Source organism: Gastrolobium bilobum, unplaced genomic scaffold (genome assembly GCF_033153095.1).
Source record: "Gastrolobium bilobum isolate Gb01-03AN ecotype WA unplaced genomic scaffold, APGP_CSIRO_Gbil_v1 utg2164, whole genome shotgun sequence".
NCBI classification, from domain to species: Eukaryota; Viridiplantae; Streptophyta; class Magnoliopsida; order Fabales; family Fabaceae; genus Gastrolobium; species Gastrolobium bilobum.
Window position 1 is genome coordinate 365,878 of NW_026898827.1, and position 18,532 is coordinate 384,409.

Genomic DNA, 18,532 nt, shown 5'->3' on the forward strand with positions numbered 1-18,532 from the left:
AAGAGGGGGAACTAAAATCCTCAAATCAATTTTCATTTTACATCAATGAAAAGATATCAATTTAAAGAAAGATTGAAACTTTCATAATATGAACCTTATATTTCGTAACAATACATTCATGAACGGAATTTCTTCGCTATTAGAAACGATTTCAAACAATTTTTGTGTCAATAGATAACTAAAAACTGATTTTTCAAAAACCTCAAAGAAATTTAAGGTTTCAATGTATCGATAGAAAATAATTTAAGAAATTTTATGAATTTTGATGAAATAAAATCCAAAAATTTATATTCGAAATTTTCTTAGAATACTAAATGAAAATATGCATATGATATACGGTTAGAAAACTCTCATCACGTAGAACAAAACCCCCAAGATTTTCAAGATCAATTGCAAAAAGTTTCAAACAAAATTTTATCATGAACTTTAGGTTTTATATGCAAATTTAGAATTATTTTAATAAATAAAAAATTTGATTTTATAATCATATATGCATAACTCTGATACCAAATGAAGAAGATTATTTCAATCTATTGGTCAAACCTAAGAGCACGAATGAGAAAATGCTAATGCGTGGAGACTAGTATAACTTTAGATATGTGGAGAGCTGTTGCTTAGAAATTTTGAATGTTTGTTAAAAATTATATTATGTTTTACTGATTGAGAAAATTATATTAGGTTTTACTTTTTTTTATTAATATCATTGCATTTCTTTGTTATTTTTTTATTGACTCTTGTAATTTTGAATATTTGTTAAAAATTCATATGATTTGTTAAAATTTTATAATCCTTATTGTCCTTTCAAATCTTATAAATTATATTAAAATTCTTTAAAATTCAATTTTATGAAATTTTGATTGTAAAAAAATTCTTTTAAATTTTTTTAAAAGTCTTTCCAATTCTAAATAGTCTTTTAAAATCTATAATATTTTTTATCTAAAAAAAAAAGTCTTTTAAAATCCTAATTCAATACACCCCTAAGTAGTGGAAAGAAAATCTGTCTGGATTTGATTTCTATCAAATACATATTTAAAGAGAGGAGAAGGGATCAAGAGTTTTAAATATAATTAAATTTCGTGTCAAGATTAGTTTAATAAATAAGCTCAAAGAGTTAAAACTTTAAAAAAGACTGACTCTGTCTCAAGAAAGTAATTAGAAGCTGTACGAAAAGTATAAAGAAACTTCCTCTTGGTAATATTCTAAACGCATGGGGTCCATGAAAAGTTGATCAACTACTTGTATATATGTAGGTTTTACTCCCAGCAGCAGGTTGAATGAAAAATTAAGTTGGTGATCATGCATCATCGCCAAGAATTTTGAGATTTTCCCATAAATAAATAGAAGGCAGCACGAGATCGGTAACCTTCCACGAGAGTCATGTCCGACTCTACAGATGACATGCCCAAGCTTGAGAGTGAGTTTAAAACGCATTAAAATTCTGTACTCTCTTCTGATATATATACATATATATACATATATTCGTGATGCATTATTTTTAAGTTTCTTCGTTTATTGATAGCAAGTATGGAGGAAGTGATACACCTATGTATGTAGCTATCATCCTGAATGAGAGTGGTCACTAGTCAGAGTACAAATAGGAGGTTGAGTGAAAACATGCAAACCGCATGCAATTAATATCTTATTTCTTTTCTTAGAATGGTAATTGGTTTCTCATCGATCGTGTCCCAACTTCTCTATCTCAGTTCGCTTTCACTGCTTGCAATTGGTTTCGCATTTACTTTTATTACGTACTCACTGTACTCAGTACTCTCTCTTTTTCCTGTCTCCACAATCAAATTTTGCTAACTCGGATGATTAAAGGGATGATATCCCATCCATCCCTTTTATAACTATCTCAAAGATATTTAACGCCGTTGCCTTGTTAAAATGCACCTCTTCCAAATCTCCTAAAGAGGCTATACCCGCTTTCCCATTATCCACAGCCAAAACTGTTGGATCTGTTTTTATGCTTTTTCTTTTGAAAACTTGGGCAGAAGGTGCTCTCTTCATATTTTTAGGACTGTTTCATACTTTGTAACGGTTATAATTTTTTATTTTATTGCTTCACTGGTTTCCGGAGCTTCTCGACTATGTCCGCTCTGGGTAGATTACTTAGCATTGGCAGGTGAGTCTTCCAGCGAAGATTTTCTGCATACACAATGTCTTGAACTCGAGTCCTTGCTTAAGCGAACCCCAAGTACCCTACCACTTGAGCCAACCCCATTGGTACGGTTATAACTTTTAATAATAAAGAATTTCACAAATTTAACTGTTAAATCATGTAATGTTATTTTAATGATCATGAATTTTAATTTAGATAAATTAGACATTTGTATGTATGTAATTTTATAATTTACATTTACTTGTATTTTAAAAAATATATGTTAAAGTAAAGTTTTGTGATGAAGTATTAACTATATATATTAACTAATTTTTAAAGAGGTAAGTTATATTTACAACTTTTTTTTTACAACCTCTTACAACCATATCTTAACACCGTTGATTTTCGCTAATCAACGGTTATGATTTTCGTAAATTAAACTCATTAATTAATTATTAATTCACAATATGATAACCGTTGATTGACAGAAATCAACGGTGTTAAGATATGGTTGTAAGAGGTTGTAAAAAAAAAAGTTATAACTACCTCATTTTTAAATTGTACGAGATTTTGTAAATTTAATGAGGACATTTAATTTAATAATTGAACTGATAAAACTCAACGTCCATAAAATAATATTATACAATATATAGATATCATAAGACTTACTTTTGAGATAAGCGAATTCCTACTCAAAATATTTTTTTATCAAAATTAATTAGTCAACATATCATTTATGTAGATTATTCAAACAAAATTATCGTTTCAACTGGAATGAGTTTTACTCAGACAATCGAAAAATAGTACTAATATAATTTGAACGGGGGAGAAGTTATACTTACTACATGTTTTTCTTATTATATGTTATTACCAAATCTTAACCGTTGATTTTTGTTAATCTAACGGTTGTAATTTATAGTTTCATACTTATTAATTAATTATTAATTTGCAATAAATTACAATCGTTAAATTAACGGAAATCAACGATTAAAATTTGATAGTAAGAAAATAGATAATAAGTATAACATTTTCCATCTTAAACTTTTTATGTTTGATTCTTTATAAGATGCATGACCGTTTTGGTGATAAAAGCTTACATAAGTGCTTGTTTGCCCTGCGAATATTAGCTTCTCTTTTGCTTTTACAGAGAATTCGAAATTGGGCCAAATATATATTATTTTAAAAAATTCTTAAATAATGATTAATCATTGATTCAAGTAATAAGGTCATTGTTTTACTTATCTATATATTTTGGAGTTTGAGTTTTCAAAATGGAAATGCATCCTGTGAAAAAAAAAATGATATGATCATGTGGGAAGATCACAATCATACAAAAGTAAATCAATGGTTATGATTTCGTAACTACCTATTTTAACATTTTTTTCTCTCATTCTTTATTACCATTGATTCACCTTTGTGTAATTATGATTCCCCACATGACATGGTCATGTGAATTTTCACATGAGAGGATTCAGATCGTTAGAGAAAATGGTCTTGAGAAAGACACACCTTATATGATCAAATAATGGTCAAACCGAATTAATTGGGTTTCTTATATACGATGATCACTGCATTAAATATGAAATAGAGGTTCTAGAGCCATTTGTTTTGTAAGATATTATTTTTGGCTTTAGCTTTAAAATAGCTTTTAAACTACAAAATATTTCAGACACTATGGATGATATTGCTAGCTTATGTTATTTATGAAATTTTTATAAAATATACTGGAACATGCATAGTTAATTATGCGTTGATTTATGTAAAATTTTCATGATCAACATATTATGAATTTTTTTTACATCTAATAGCTGAATGAATTACATTACTATTAATATTTGCGCTACAAGTCATATGTACATTCTGCAATAAACTAGGTATTCTTCACGAAGAAGTAGAGCTTGCAGAAGCAGCTGGAGAACGCTTTTCTTCGGAACCAGATGGTAAGATTTTTATTTTTATTTTTCTGAAAAATTTTATTTCCATTCTTATATTATCTTTTTACAATTGAAAATTTTTTGGACGAGGATTTAATTATTTTAAGAGTAAGTTTCAAACATTTGTCTATACCATTTAATAACTAATTTTAATAAAATATAAATTTTTAATAAATTTAACCGCTGAATCATATGATATGACTATGTTTACCAACACAAATTTTTTATTGATGACTATAGATACTAATTTTAGATAAATTAAACATTTATATATATATATATATATATATATATATATATATATATATATAGAGAATTATATATCTACTGTTGCAGGAAATCTTTCTCTTCATGCAACAGACACATACACATGTGGGCCATCATTTTTTTTTTTTACAAATATATTAAAAAAATAAACTGACATGACTTTTTATGTCTCACAATCGGAGAATAGCTTTCTTCAATGACAGGAGAAACTATTCTCCCATATATATATATATATATATATAATTTTGTAACTTGCATCTGTATAATAAAAAATATATTATACGTTAAAATAAAGTTATGAATGAAGTATATATCAGTTAGTTTTAAATTGTATGAGAATTGTTTAAAAAAAAAAAAATTGTATGAGAATTTGCGAACTTGATTTAGATAATAAAAACTTCCAATATCCAAGGTTGGATAGATAAACTTAAAATTTTTAAAAATTTATTAACAGTATAAGTTTTTAACTTAAATTTTTTTATATATCAAAATTAATTAGTCAATATTATTTATATAAATTATATCAAACAAAATTATCATGTCAGTTGGATTGAGTTTTATTACTTAGACGAAAACTTATTTAAATAGCATCAATTATACACAGGCGCCCGTATATAACTTCGGTAGATGTTAAACTCTTTTATTCATATTTAAATATAATTTGTTTTTATTCATATAAATTTAAACTATCAATCTGATACATAATTACCCATTAGTCAAATTTAATCAACAACGTTTAGACAAATATACAATAATATTGTTAATTAGTTAAAATTGTCCAATAAGTATGTTAACATTAATATTTTATTTGATCGACGTTGCTGAATTTAGCATCTCTATATAAATACATACCTATGGACGCGTATGTAGAATGTGGTATAATTAAATAGTGTCACAATTAAAAAATAAATTAGGGGGTAATGCCTAATTGTTGTATCAAAAAAATATTTCTGCAGTTACTGCGTCTGCAGATAAGTTATCCGCATTTATTTTCAAAACGACGTTGTTTTAGAATTGAAATATTAAAAGATTATAATTATAAAGACTATAATAATCCTAAAATAAATTAAAATTACAAAAATACTATAATTTATGTCCCAAAATAATATCGTATTAGATTTACTGTAGATAACTTATCTGCATATATTATCTTGTTTCATGTATCGTGTATAATAGTTTATGCATCATAATTTATAAATCTAAATGGATTAATTGGATTGTAGGTTAAGGCCCAATTTTCTTTATTTGCTTTAATTTCCTCTTTCAATTGCCCTTTCTTGGGCTTTTTTTTTTTTGTAATATTGAGCTTTTTAGAATATGAGCCCCTTCTATTGATTCATAACAATCAATTTCTCAATTTATATTTTTAATTGGACATTTTTCAATACAGAAAGTCCTTCGTTAATTGATTCTTTTCTAGTAGTGTTTCAAAAGGAAATAGTTTTTCATTTTTTTTAGACTACGTATGAGTGGACTATTACCTATGACACCGCTTTTTGGACACTAATTTAACGTAAGATAATGACATATTCACGTACAAGTTTTTAATTAGTATAACGTATGTTATTTGATTTGAGGATCATTAATAATTGATTAATATATTATAGTAATTGTTTAATAATCTGTTAATCAGTGGATAGACATTGTTGCTAAAAATTTATACATCATTAATACGTGTAAAATTGGTGTTTGCAAAAACCTCTTGATTAATTATAAAAAAAGTGTTATAATAAAAATGTTGTCTAAAGTCTAAAAAACATTGTTAAATTTCAAAATACCCTATCTAACATTAGCCATGCACATATTATACCAGGAACATGGAAAAGGCATATGCGTATGGCAGCGACCTCAGGGGATTGGGTTGAGGCTTCAAAGTATGATAAAACTCATCCAAACTGGGTATGTACTCCTTTGAGTGCTGGTGGAGACACAGCCCTTCACGTTGCAGTGAGCATGGAACAATCCACTTTTGTATCAAAGTTGCTGGAACGTATGAGCTTGCTTGATTTGGAAATTCGCAACGCATATGGAAATACAGCCTTTTGTCTAGCTGCTATTTCAGGAAACGCGAAAATTGCTACAATTCTATTTAACAAGAACCCAGCGTTGGTATGGATTAGAGGCCATAAAGACATGTTACCAATTCAATTGGCATCTTCTGCTGGACACTCTCATATGGTGCAACTTTTGTTTGAAAAGACTCCACAAGACATGCGCTCTAATCTACCCTCCCAAGACATAGCCATGCTCTTTTTCTTTACCATTACCAACAACATTTACAGTAAGTTGCCGCGCGGGCGTGCGCACACACATATATATATAGAGGTAAGATTTTTTGATATCGATGTCAAATTTGAAATTTGACACCTCATCTGATAGTCGTTAGATCAAAAAAGATCAATGGTGTCACATGCTTACAAATCAGAGTTGTTGATCTTTTTTGATCTAACGCTTATCATATGAGGTGTCAAATTTTAAATTTTAAATTTGACACCGATATCAAAAATGGTACCTCACATGTGTGTGTGTTAATCTTAATTTGGAATTCTTCCACAGTTTTGATCTTTCTAAAGTCCAAACATAACTAAAGGTGGTAACGTACGTGCTTATAAGTGAATTTCAGTTTTCTTTCTTGTTTGGTTTATGTTGAAATTTAAACTATGCTAATGATTTATTCATTGTTTTCAATTATTTGTTGGTCTGTGCAGGTGTGGCATTGAATTTGTTGGATAGATATCCAAAACTCGCAACCACAGGAAACGAAGAGGGGCTAACCGCCTTGCAAGTGCTTGCTAAAATACGTAAACGTCACTGACCTGACACTCTTGTACAATTCAGTTTTCTTATTTAGATATGCTGTTCATTTTACATATTACAAGATTTGAGTTTAGAAAAAATTTCATTCCTTCCCGAAATTTTTTTTAAAAAAAGAAAGAACCTTTTTTGTTATTTTAATTGTTTTAAATAACTTTGTTATTTTAATTTAGTTTTAAGAATTTTTGCTCTCATCCAAGCATGTATTGCCGTATAAAATAATTGAAACTAATATAATTATTTACATCTACTGAGCCAGCCTCTGAGGAGAATGCTCCAGGTTATCGAGATATTATAAGTTATTTGTTTAAGGGCATCAAAGAGGAATTTCTGAACTCCGTAAGAACTTCAGAAGCAATGTTTGATGCAGCAAAATCAGGAAATGTTGTGATTCTGAAATATATTTTAAAGTACGATCCAAGTTTGTTGATGAAAGTTGATTCCAAAGGACAAAGCATACTTCACATTGCTATTTTATATCGACACATAGCTGTATATCGACTAATAATGAGCAAAGGTGCATACAAGAATGTTTTACTGCAACTAGTCGATAAAGATGGAAACAATGTTCTTCATTTAGCTGGAAAGCTGTCTGCTGAAGACAGATTTGGATCACCCGTATGTCCGGTTCTACTTAGCAGTGAGGAGATGTGGTTTAAGGTGTGCATCTACACTACATTATTTACATTTTTTTGATATACAATTAATTATCTTACTCTTTGTTGGTTATACACTTTCTTTTTCTTAAATGTCTTTTTTTTTTTTTTTTTTTGAAACCTATATATATATATATATATAGGAAGTGGAGAAGATAGTTCCATGTGCATTGAGAAGCATGGAAAATACGGATGGTTGGCCTCCAAAAGAATTATTTTACAGTGAACACAGAAAGTTATCTGAAAAAGCTTCATCTGAACTGATCGAAATTGTAAGTAATCTCCTACTTGTGGGAACTCTTATTATGACGTTAGGGATGACTGGAGGTCTCACCCTTCGTACTAATACCATTGATCCAAAGACTCCTTTTTTAGAGCCCAAGACATGGTACATTATATTTATTCTGTCAGTTGGATTTGGAGTAAGCTCCTGTGCACTATCAATGATCCTCTTCACTTCAGTTATGATCCCTTCAATCGTTAAGACAAATGTTGGTTATTTCTTCTCTCGGCTAATAAGGAGTATGATGGGGTGTTTGTTACTGTATGCATCTCTGGCAATCATGGGTAGCGCTTCTATTATATCTGGTGTGGTTTTGGTCTACAGCTTCTTGCCCAATTGGACCTTCTATGTTATTACTGCGTTTATTGGTATTCCAGCGATCTTGTCTTGTCACATTTTCTATCATTCTTTGCACTATGCTAAACACGTAATGCTAGCCTTTTGCGAGGAAGCTGCAATGGGAATATTGTCAAGAACGAGGATTAAGTGGGTTCCTTTTTACCTTCCTTATTGAAAGTAGGTTTAATGTTTCTATTTTTATTACAGATAAAATATCTCTATATTCATATAAAATTGAGTGAATCTTATTGTAAAGAGAAGAGAAAAAAATTATTAACGAGACCCGTTAAATTCTATGTGAGTGTGATAAATATATTTTTATCTTTAAATTATCATGTAAATTAATTCTTTTGAAAAGTTGAAGCGTATATATGTTGTTGGGGATTATATATCTCACGTTGTAGGAATTAATTGTGTTGTCATTTTAAGAAAAAGATAAGATATATATAATATTAAAAAAAGTAATAAGACACTTTATTCAATGAATTGGTTGTCTACCACTAGAGTTAACCTAGTAGTGTGGAATGTATGTGTTCAGAGTATGTGTAATGTAGGATGTTGTGTTCAATTCCTTGTAACCTAAAAAAAAAATGAATTGGTTCTTTTTCTTTACATGATAAAATATTTGATTCCTATCAGACGATAGATACATTTCGCTATGCTGTTTGTCTTGTTTTGCAGTTTCACATTTAACTTTTCATCAATTGATTTGATCGAGGTAGATGCCTCATATGTCTTGAATTATAAGCGCAGCTACTCAATGAATAAGATGGTGGGTCCACAACATTGCAATGATTCAAGTTAAAATTATCTTAATTGCCTGTTGAGCAATTATTGGATTCTTTTTCCCTTGGTGAATAGTTGAGCAATTATTGCTAATACACATTTACATTAATCTATCTTCTAATGAAGATAAATATGAAAAGCCTCGAGTTATCTTCTAATGCACAGTTACACTAATCTACATGTCTGGACAATAGTATGACGTAATCACCAAGTCTAGTATCTGACGTAATTAGTTTATTTCCAGAACGCGTACCATAAATATTCAACAAGGAACGCCAGACTCATGAGTTTACCTTTCTATGGGATCTCAGCATTGTGATGTAATCCCAAGCCGAGTTCCTGACGTCGTAACTCGTAAGTAGAGATGTAAATGTGCTAGGTTGGTCTATGTTAGGCTCGGCTCGGCCTATTTAATAATTAGAGCAGGCCTAAGCTTATGAAAAAATCTTTTAAATAAATAGGCCGTAGGCCAACAACACAAAGCCGGACCTAAAAAGTTTGTAGGTCAGCCTGTTTATTTAAAAAGTATTTATTATATTTCATATTTATTTATCTGAACTAAGTCACTAACCCTAATTCTATGCGTCGTATCTCATCACAGTTGTCACTCTCCTACGTTATCACTCAAATTTCTTCAAACCCATTTTCTGTCAGGCGGCTTGGAGACGGCTAGGAAGAAGATTGTCAAAGCTGTAAAAAAAAAAAACAATCTTTGTTGACATGAATATTATTTAAAAATTTGTGTGTTCTTGTTAAAAAACATTTGAGAATTTTTATAATTTGGATCTTGGTTGAACATTATTTTATAATGAATGAGATATTTTTTTATTTTAGTTTAATTTACAACTTCGTAGTCCTAAAAGGCCTCATAGGCTTTTTATTTTCGAGCTTGGCCTATAAACTAAGCCTTTTGATAGATTGATAGGTCAGATAGACTCAATATATTTTTACGTAGGCTTAGGCCGCCAAAGCCAAAACTCAGCCCATTTACATCCCTACTCGTAAATAACTATTTTTTTTAATAAAAAAAATTTAGGTGAAATTAAATATCTGTATCTTATCATGGTCAAGAGTCAAGAGAGACCCCAACCACTATATGGATTTCTAAGTAGAGTTATAGATTGCTCATCAATAAAATTTTTATACCAACCAGCGAGATTCGAATTCAAGTCCTTGTAGGATATGGACTTAATCCTTAATAAATTGTACCTACCTTTGTTGGGCAAGTAACTATTCTCAAGATGCCTAAGATAAATATATATTCAACATAATATTGTATCATACAAAAAGTAATATAATTTACTCTTTATTAATCTTTAATTTGTTCAACTTTCTATTAAAAAAAAATTGGAAGTGAGAATCCATAGTTAAAAAAATCCGTGATTTTTTTTTTGGTACCAAAAATAGAAAAGAGAAAATATATAACAACTTGCTGGAAAAGAAATAAGAGCAAAATTCGTATGAAAAAAAAGGAAAAAGTATATAACAGCATGCTGGAAAAGCAAAAAGAGCAAAATTCGACTGTCCCACTTGGTTATCAACATGAGGAATATAATTTAGAATATGCCATAATTAATTGGCACTCAATCAAATGTTCATCTCCTCAGGACAAAGATCTCTATTCTGTTATGAAAAAAAAAAAAAAAAAAAACCCTTTATTTCAGTGTTTAAAAGCCCGGCCATCGATCTGGGTGAGGTCAGGGGTCACAGATTCAACTGGAGTGTCAAGGAGTCACTATGCTGACTCAGTTTTATATATTAAAAAAATATAAATATATATATCCTATATGAAAATATTAAAAAACAAATCACCAATCACCAATCATAAAAAATTCAAAATATACTTAACATAATTTCCCAATTACAACCACAAGTCAATATTATACAACCTAATTAAAGTATCAAGATATCAAAGTACAAAACTCATATTCTAATGGGGTTACTACACTGACTCAGTTCTGCCTCTTTTGAGAAGTCTCTGACAAAGAAAAATTTAAAGGAAGTAAGAATGAGTTTTTGTTTTCCATCGACAACGGTAAGGATTTCATTTGAAGGTGTAAAATTCTTAACTTTTCTAGAAGATTCACGACAATGAGGTAAAAATTGAAAACATTTAGGTCACTACGAGAGAAGAGAACAATTAGATTTAGATTTGCAAGCATTTTTATTTTATTTTTTAATAAAATAATGTTGTTTCCTGGAATTTTTTTTTTTAAAAAAAAAACATGCAATGATCTCCTTTGACCCCTCTGATCCGGGAGTTACTAAAATCCGGCCGGATTTTAAGAGTCGGAAGAGTCGATATGCATATAAGATCTAACTTGTGACCCCAACCCTCAGAAGGGATGGATCAAAGTTGACCCGAGTCACTTAAAAGTGGAGTGAGGTTTTAAAACATTGATTTATTTTGGTGTCTTCTTATCAGGGGTCATCTTTCAATTGCGCTCATGACTAGAAACTGCAGACTTATCGTATTCGAAACGGATGCTCTACTTGTTAAGTTTATCCACTAGAAAATGTCGGATCTCTGTCGGTGTCTTAATTATTGGGGGTAATATTTTTTTAGACAATTATTGGGGTTAACTTTTTTCTTAATTGCATTCATAAGTAGAAAGTTCCGACTTGATAATATTTTTAGGGAAAAATTCAAAAATTCATTATATTTTTTCTCTGAATCATTTAACCTCCTTTTTTTTAAAAAAAGTCTCTTACTTTCGATGATTTTTTTATTATCTAAATTCATATTTAGCACAGTTAAAAATTTAACTAATTTGTTTATTTTACCTTTCCTAAAAATAAAATAAAATAAAATAAAATATGTATAAATCAAAAAGAAAAAAATAAACTGAGCAAATTTTTTTTACAATAGTAACAGAAAAAACTAAAAGTAAAAAATAAAATAAAAATACTATAAATCAAAAACAAGAAAATAAACTGAAGAAAAAAAGAAGAAGAAAATATAAGACCAAATATGTTTAAAACAAAAAATTAGACCAAGCACAAAAAAAAAGAACAACAACATATAATCAACTTCGTTACAAGGCAAATTCTACTATTGATTACAATTACGATAAAATAGAAAAATTAAGTTCAACACATTTGAGAGGTGTCGATATCTCTCAATATCCAAAAGGATCCCAATATTTTTCAAAGATTCCAGATACTCAGACTTTCCCTTCGTACTCTTATTTATACTGTGAATTTTCAGCCAATGTCTAATTCCTTATTGTTTTCTGTTTAGCTTTCTCTAGAATATTCTTTGTTAACAAACTTGCTGACTCAACATGATTCTCCAGCCCACTTATTTCTCTTGCTTGAAAGGTGGGGACATATCAATACTCCCCCCCTCCCAAAAAAAACTTTCACCTTGTCCTCAAGGTGAAGTGAATTTTGTTCTTTATTTTATCGGGGATAGTTTAGATTAAAATATTTAAAAAGTAATAATCCAATATATGTGTCTTTTTCTTATTTTGTATTCATTTAAGTAGATAATCGATTTTTACCAAAAAGAAGAAGTAGATAATCGATTCCTGTTTCCTTGGGGTGTGCATGACAACCATTCTATTTTCTAGCAGTTTTTGAAAAGAAATAATTCTTTTCTATTTCTATGCCTTGGAACAGTTTCTGAGAAAAAAAAATGTGTTTGATAACATGTTCTATTTTTATTCCGAGAATGAGAATTGTGTTTGATAACACAACAAATAATATAATAAAAAATAATTTCTATTAAATATAAATTTTTTTTGGATCATCACTTTCCTGTCCATATGGTGTGGTTGTGGTGGCGGCGGCGATACGGTAGTGGTAGTGGCAGTGACGTGGTGAAGATAATGGTGGTGGTTGTGACGGCAGTGGTTGCGACAATGGCGGTGGTAATGGTGGCAGCGGCGATGGTGGTGGTGGGGATGGTGGTGGTGGAGGTGACGACAATGGCTGCGATAATGGTGGTGGGTATGGTGGTTGGTGGCGGTAACAATGGTAGCAGTGACATGATGGTGGTGGTTGTGAAGGCATCATGGTGGTGGTGGTGGCAGTGGCTGCGACGATGGCGGTGGTGGTAGGTGACGGTGGCGGTAGTGGTGGCGATGACGTGGTGATAGTAGTGGCGGGGGTGGTGTAATGGCGGCGATGGTGGTGGTGGTGACAGTGATGGCTGTGACGATGGTAGCGGTGGTTGGTGGCGGCGGCTGCGACGACGACAATGGTGGTGACAGTAGTTACTGCGACAATGGTAGTGGTGATTGATGACAGTGGTGTGATGGTAGTGGTGACATCGTGGTGGTGGTAGTAGTGATGGCGATGAGGGTTGTGGCAGTGGCATGTGATGGCAATGGTGGCGGTGACAGCAGTGGTTGCGATGATGGTGGTGGTGGTTGATGGCGGTAGTGGTGGGGATGGTGTAACACCCTGTGTTAACCCGGTTTGTTAACATGTCATCGTATTAAGCCACGCTTAATTAAAAATGCGGAATATTCTTTTTCTTTTCAATTATGACGTCATTATCCTTAGCAAGTTGAATTACTTAATTCATTTCCAAAACATTGCCTGTATGTAAATGCAAAAGACAGATATCTATACTGAATAATCTCATAACATAATTAAGATCATTAACTGAGTCTCTAGTCACGGCACTACAACACGTAAGCCGGACAGCCCTGATAGTTTATACAACCCAAATCTAATCAACAAACATAATCAAATGTGGCATAGACAATCCTCATGATCACCAAATAAGGCAACAAGGCTCAACAACAGTCTCAACAATAACAACATAATCATAAAGATAACATAACATCATCCAGCATATAATCATAACAGCAGACATCTAACTCAGCTTCGGCCTCCTGCAGCTAGAGGTCTCAACCCCCGCATTACCTGAAACTGAAATATGTGCCCCAAACGTGGGGTGAGATCTCTAAAAAGAAATCTCAGTAAGACAAGGGGTCCTCAAGGATCTTCCACCCTAAGCTCACTTACGTGTGCAATATAAGTTCAAAACCAGTTCAACAGTATAAGTTCCAAAATAGTGCAATGCAGCAGATAATCATGTCATGTGTGTTATAACAATTCTACTGATCAGAGAAGTGTAGGAATACGTCTATTACCCACACAGTACCAGCCCATGCTGTACCCGCCCCCAGTACCACCCCATGGCTTCTTGGCTAGGCGAAACACCACATACATATCATAAGCATTTTGCACTTAACAACTCCATAGCATTTCAATAAAACAGTACATAAAAACACATCATGCATATAAACCATCCCCCTATGGGACATGGTGGAACATACAATGGCTAAACCGAGGACACGAAAGCTTACGTTGCAAGCTAACAATCCAAGCCAAGAGTCCACACAAGCTCAAGGTCCACACACAGCAAAATCACAATATGTTTTGGATCAGCAATCATATCAATAACTATAGCTCACAAGCATATACATAAAGACAACATTTTTTTCTTTGCGTTCTATGTCTTAAGGCTTCTCACAAAGTCACAAGCCCTTAATCCCTTAATTCAGACTTAACTAATAATTATAGAGGTTCAACATAACCCATCATGGGTCCACAAACCCATAAATATCAATCTGTATGAACAGAACAACTTATGTTCTTCGAAAACCCAGAATATCCGGATATATGTCGGGGGCATATCTGGATATCAATATCCGGATATCACCGAACCCCATATCCGGATATCACAGAACCCAATATCTAGATATCAATATCCGTATATTTCGCGACAGAATGCAGTTTCTGCATTTCGCGAGATATCACTCCAAAGGTTCATCTTTTAACCCATTAAAACGTTAAAGCATGCATTTTTACTCTGTTCAAGGTTCATATACAGATTACATACTTGTTTAACTCATTAACATGCCAATAATTCACCTTTACACCAAGAAAACCCATGATCAAGGTTGGTGACACTTACCCAAGCTCAAAACAGAACAAGGAGGTGCTCTTGGAGCTCTCCCTTCAATCCCAAATGTTCTGACTTTCAAGTGCACGAAAATGGCACACCACAAAGGTTACTTCTCACAAAAAAGGCTTCTTGGACCAACACCAACAAGACACAAGCTCTCAAACCACCCCAACAATAAAGTCAGCCCACCACTCACTTCACACAACCACCACAACTCAGAAATGGAGCTCACTACACACTCACCAAGGTAGTTCCCACTCAACCAAGGTGTTTTAGTGAAGAAACTAGAGGAAAAGGTGAAAACTTGGTAGAGTTTCAAGGGGAAAAGAGGGTGGCAGCATGAAGAGCCCAAGTATCAGAAATGGAGGCACGTAGAGTTGTAAATTCTGACCTAGATGCGTGTGCCAATGCCTAATATAGGAAGCCTTAATCGCACTGTATTAGCGCTAAATGCTACGCTTAACATTTTAATTCTAAACTAAGGATTCTGAACCTACTCAATTTACAAGATTTGTCATATTTTTATTTTATTTTTCGCAACGTAGAGTTGTAAATTCTGACCTAGATGTGTGTGCCAATGCCTTATATAGGAAGCCTTAATCGCACTGTATTAGCGCTAAATGCTACGCTTAACATTTTAATTCTAAACTAAGGATTCTGAACCTACTCAATTTACAAGATTTGTCATATTTTTATTTTATTTTTCGCAACACCTTTCCGGTACACATTTTTCCATAGCCAGTATCAGTTCTGGCACCAGTTCTCATTATTTTAACTTGAAACTTGTTTTACAAGTCCTATATATTATTCTAGTGACATATACACACTTTTTATAATTTTATGGGATACTTCATCGGTACGCATTTATACCGAGTAGCAGAATTGGTATCTGCACTTTTCGTCCGAAAAGCGACTTTCAGCATTCTTAATCACTTTCTATATTTATTTAAGCCTTCTCATAATTATTAAAGTCAATTATGAAATTATTTCCTAATTTCACACATTTAATTAATTATTTTCCTTAACTAACGGTGCGGGTTCTTACAGACGATGATAGTAGTGGTAGTGGTGACGATGGTGGTAGTTGTGGTGGTGGTGACAGTGGCATGGTGGTAGTGATGGGTGGAGGTGGTAGTAATGGTGGTGATGGCATCGTGGTGGTGAGGGGTGTTGAGGACATCACTAGTGGTACGATGGCGGCAGCGACGATGGTGACGGCAGTCATGTTCGGGATGATGGTGGTGGTGGTGATGATGGTAAAGGTGGAGAGTGATTGAGAGAGATAAGTGTTTCTCATTTTTTTGATTCTTTTTTCTGTTCCCCAGCACAAAAATTAAACTGGTTCATCCCGGGAACAAAAAAATAATCTGGTTTTACCAAACGAGTTTCCTATCCATTTCTGTTCCCGGAAGCAAAAATTAAAAAAGAATTGAGTCCGGAAAGGTTGTCATGCATACCCTTGATCATGGTTTGCAAAAAAGCAGTGCAATTAAAATATTGTTATAATAATTATTATTTTTTTATGGATTTTATCAGCGAGCGATTAGTAATATTGAGGCAAGGTTAGAAGGAGTGGTGGTTGGTGTTGGAGCTGCTCTGTCTTTGCCTCTTGCTGTAGAACCACCGGCAAATTCGGCCTCCAATTTGAGTCAGGGCTAAAAGATTATGTGTATTTTTTTATTAATTTTAGTTAGTTCATATATAATATATTTAAATTATATTAAATACAGAGCATTTGAGCATATAACACTAAGGAGAGTTATAATTTTATTAAATATTTTTAATTTCACTAAAAATATTTTTTTTATACAAGTGAAAATTGAACAGATAATCTAATACAACTTACTTAAATCTTCCACCAAAATTTTTTTAAGCTCTAGATAGGGTCAAATTACAAATTGTAGTCCAGACTAAATTACAATTTTAACCGGGCTAAATTATAATTAAATATAATAAATAGAATTTGTTAAAATTTAAACTGGAGCAAGGTGACACCCAAAGTATACGATGGCTCCGCCAGTGTGTAGAAGGTCAAACTCGCAGACTAATTGCTGAAGCAGTCTCTCACAAGAATCTTGGAAAAATGTATATATGGTGGATGCCTTGGTTTTGGAGAAGTGGATGTTTTGAGAAGATCTTCTCATAATAATTCAGACACGTACGATGTCATTAGTTTCATTTCCTTCGTCAGTTTAGGAGCTACCGAATGTACACGACTTGATTAGGCAAACTTTGGGAAGCAGAGATTTCCCCTTATCATGGGGTTGGGCAAGGACGCGACTGAATGGAGCTTCACGCTACATATATAGTTGCAACTGTGCCTTCTCTGCTTAACAGGGATCCATCCCATACAAGCATGCTTGGAGTTGGAAGTGTTCTGTTTGTATTTTCTTTAGGGTAATTCCGGACATGTTCGGGAAATAAAAACACTAAACCCATAACAACTTGCTGGAAAAGAAATAAGAGCAAAATTCGAACAAAAATAAAGGAAAAAGTATATAATAATAGCATGCTGGAAAAGCAAAAAGAGCAAAATTCGTCTGTGCGATGCTTGGTTATGAATAGGAGTTTAGAATATGCTCTACTCAAATAGCACTCAATCAAAAATTATGGGGTAATCTTTCAATTGCTCAGATGTAACTCAATTGGCAATAGGGATTAAGGAGGTATATTGGATTAAGATTTTAATGGATTATTTTTAGAGAAAAAGATTAATTGGTATTCAATTAGGATTTTAAAGGATTAAAAAAAGTCATGTATTCGATTAGAATTTTAAAAGATTATTTTAGAGTTTGTTCAAATCTGTTGGTATTCAATAAGAATTTTAAAAAAAGTGAAAATAATCTTGTGATATTCAAAAATCTGACGATTTTAAAGGATTTTCTATTTGTATGAATTTAATGAGACTTTTTAGTGAGAAATATAAATAGAATGTCTCTCTCACAATCTCACCCTAATTAACCCTTAGGATTTCTTGAGATTTCTCTATTGTAGCATCTTCTTCTTCCTTTGGCGGGTTGACCCGCTCAAAACCGAGTTCCGCCATGGGAGCTTCGTCAAAGCTCAAAAATAATAGATTTTTGAGAGCTTCTCATCACAAAACAACACAAAAATAATAAACCAACAAGATTCTAATATAATCTATCTCAAAGATAGAAGACTTTTTAGCAAATTTTGGGAGCTTTTGAAAGTTTAGAAAATAATTTTTCAAGTTATGTATTGCAATTTATCTTGGCACAAAAATGTTTGATTTTTGTATTAAAAGCAACATAAAACAGTGGCAAAATAATAGGGGAACTAAAACCCTCAAACCAATTTTCATTTTACATCAATGAAACAACATCAATTTAAAGAAAGATTAAAACTTTTATAATATGAACCCTATATTTCGTAACAATACGTTCATGCACGAAATTAATTTCTTCGCTA

General features: G+C 32.1%; 1 protein-coding gene across 1 annotated transcript; it reads left to right on the plus strand.

Moving 5' to 3' along the window:
* The first annotated feature begins 6,138 nt into the window (after nt 1-6,138).
* LOC133284467 (uncharacterized) lies at nt 6,139-7,812 on the plus strand. Its single transcript, XM_061481482.1, has 3 exons — nt 6,139-6,583; nt 7,011-7,103; nt 7,376-7,812. Exons 1-3 carry the CDS (start codon nt 6,139-6,141, stop codon nt 7,810-7,812), a joined length of 975 nt encoding a protein of 324 aa, XP_061337466.1.
* Nucleotides 7,813-18,532: the final 10,720 nt, after the last annotated feature.

Excerpts from the sequence above, each read along its gene's own strand:
- LOC133284467 (XM_061481482.1), top strand. The coding sequence starts at position 6,139 with ATGGCAGCGACCTCAGGGGATTGGGTTGAGGCTTCAAAGTATGATAAA. Across the intron at positions 6,584-7,010 it reads CATTACCAACAACATTTACA|GTGTGGCATTGAATTTGTTG; the intron begins GTAAGTTGCCGC and ends TGGTCTGTGCAG. Across the intron at positions 7,104-7,375 it reads GCAAGTGCTTGCTAAAATAC|CCTCTGAGGAGAATGCTCCA; the intron begins GTAAACGTCACT and ends CTACTGAGCCAG.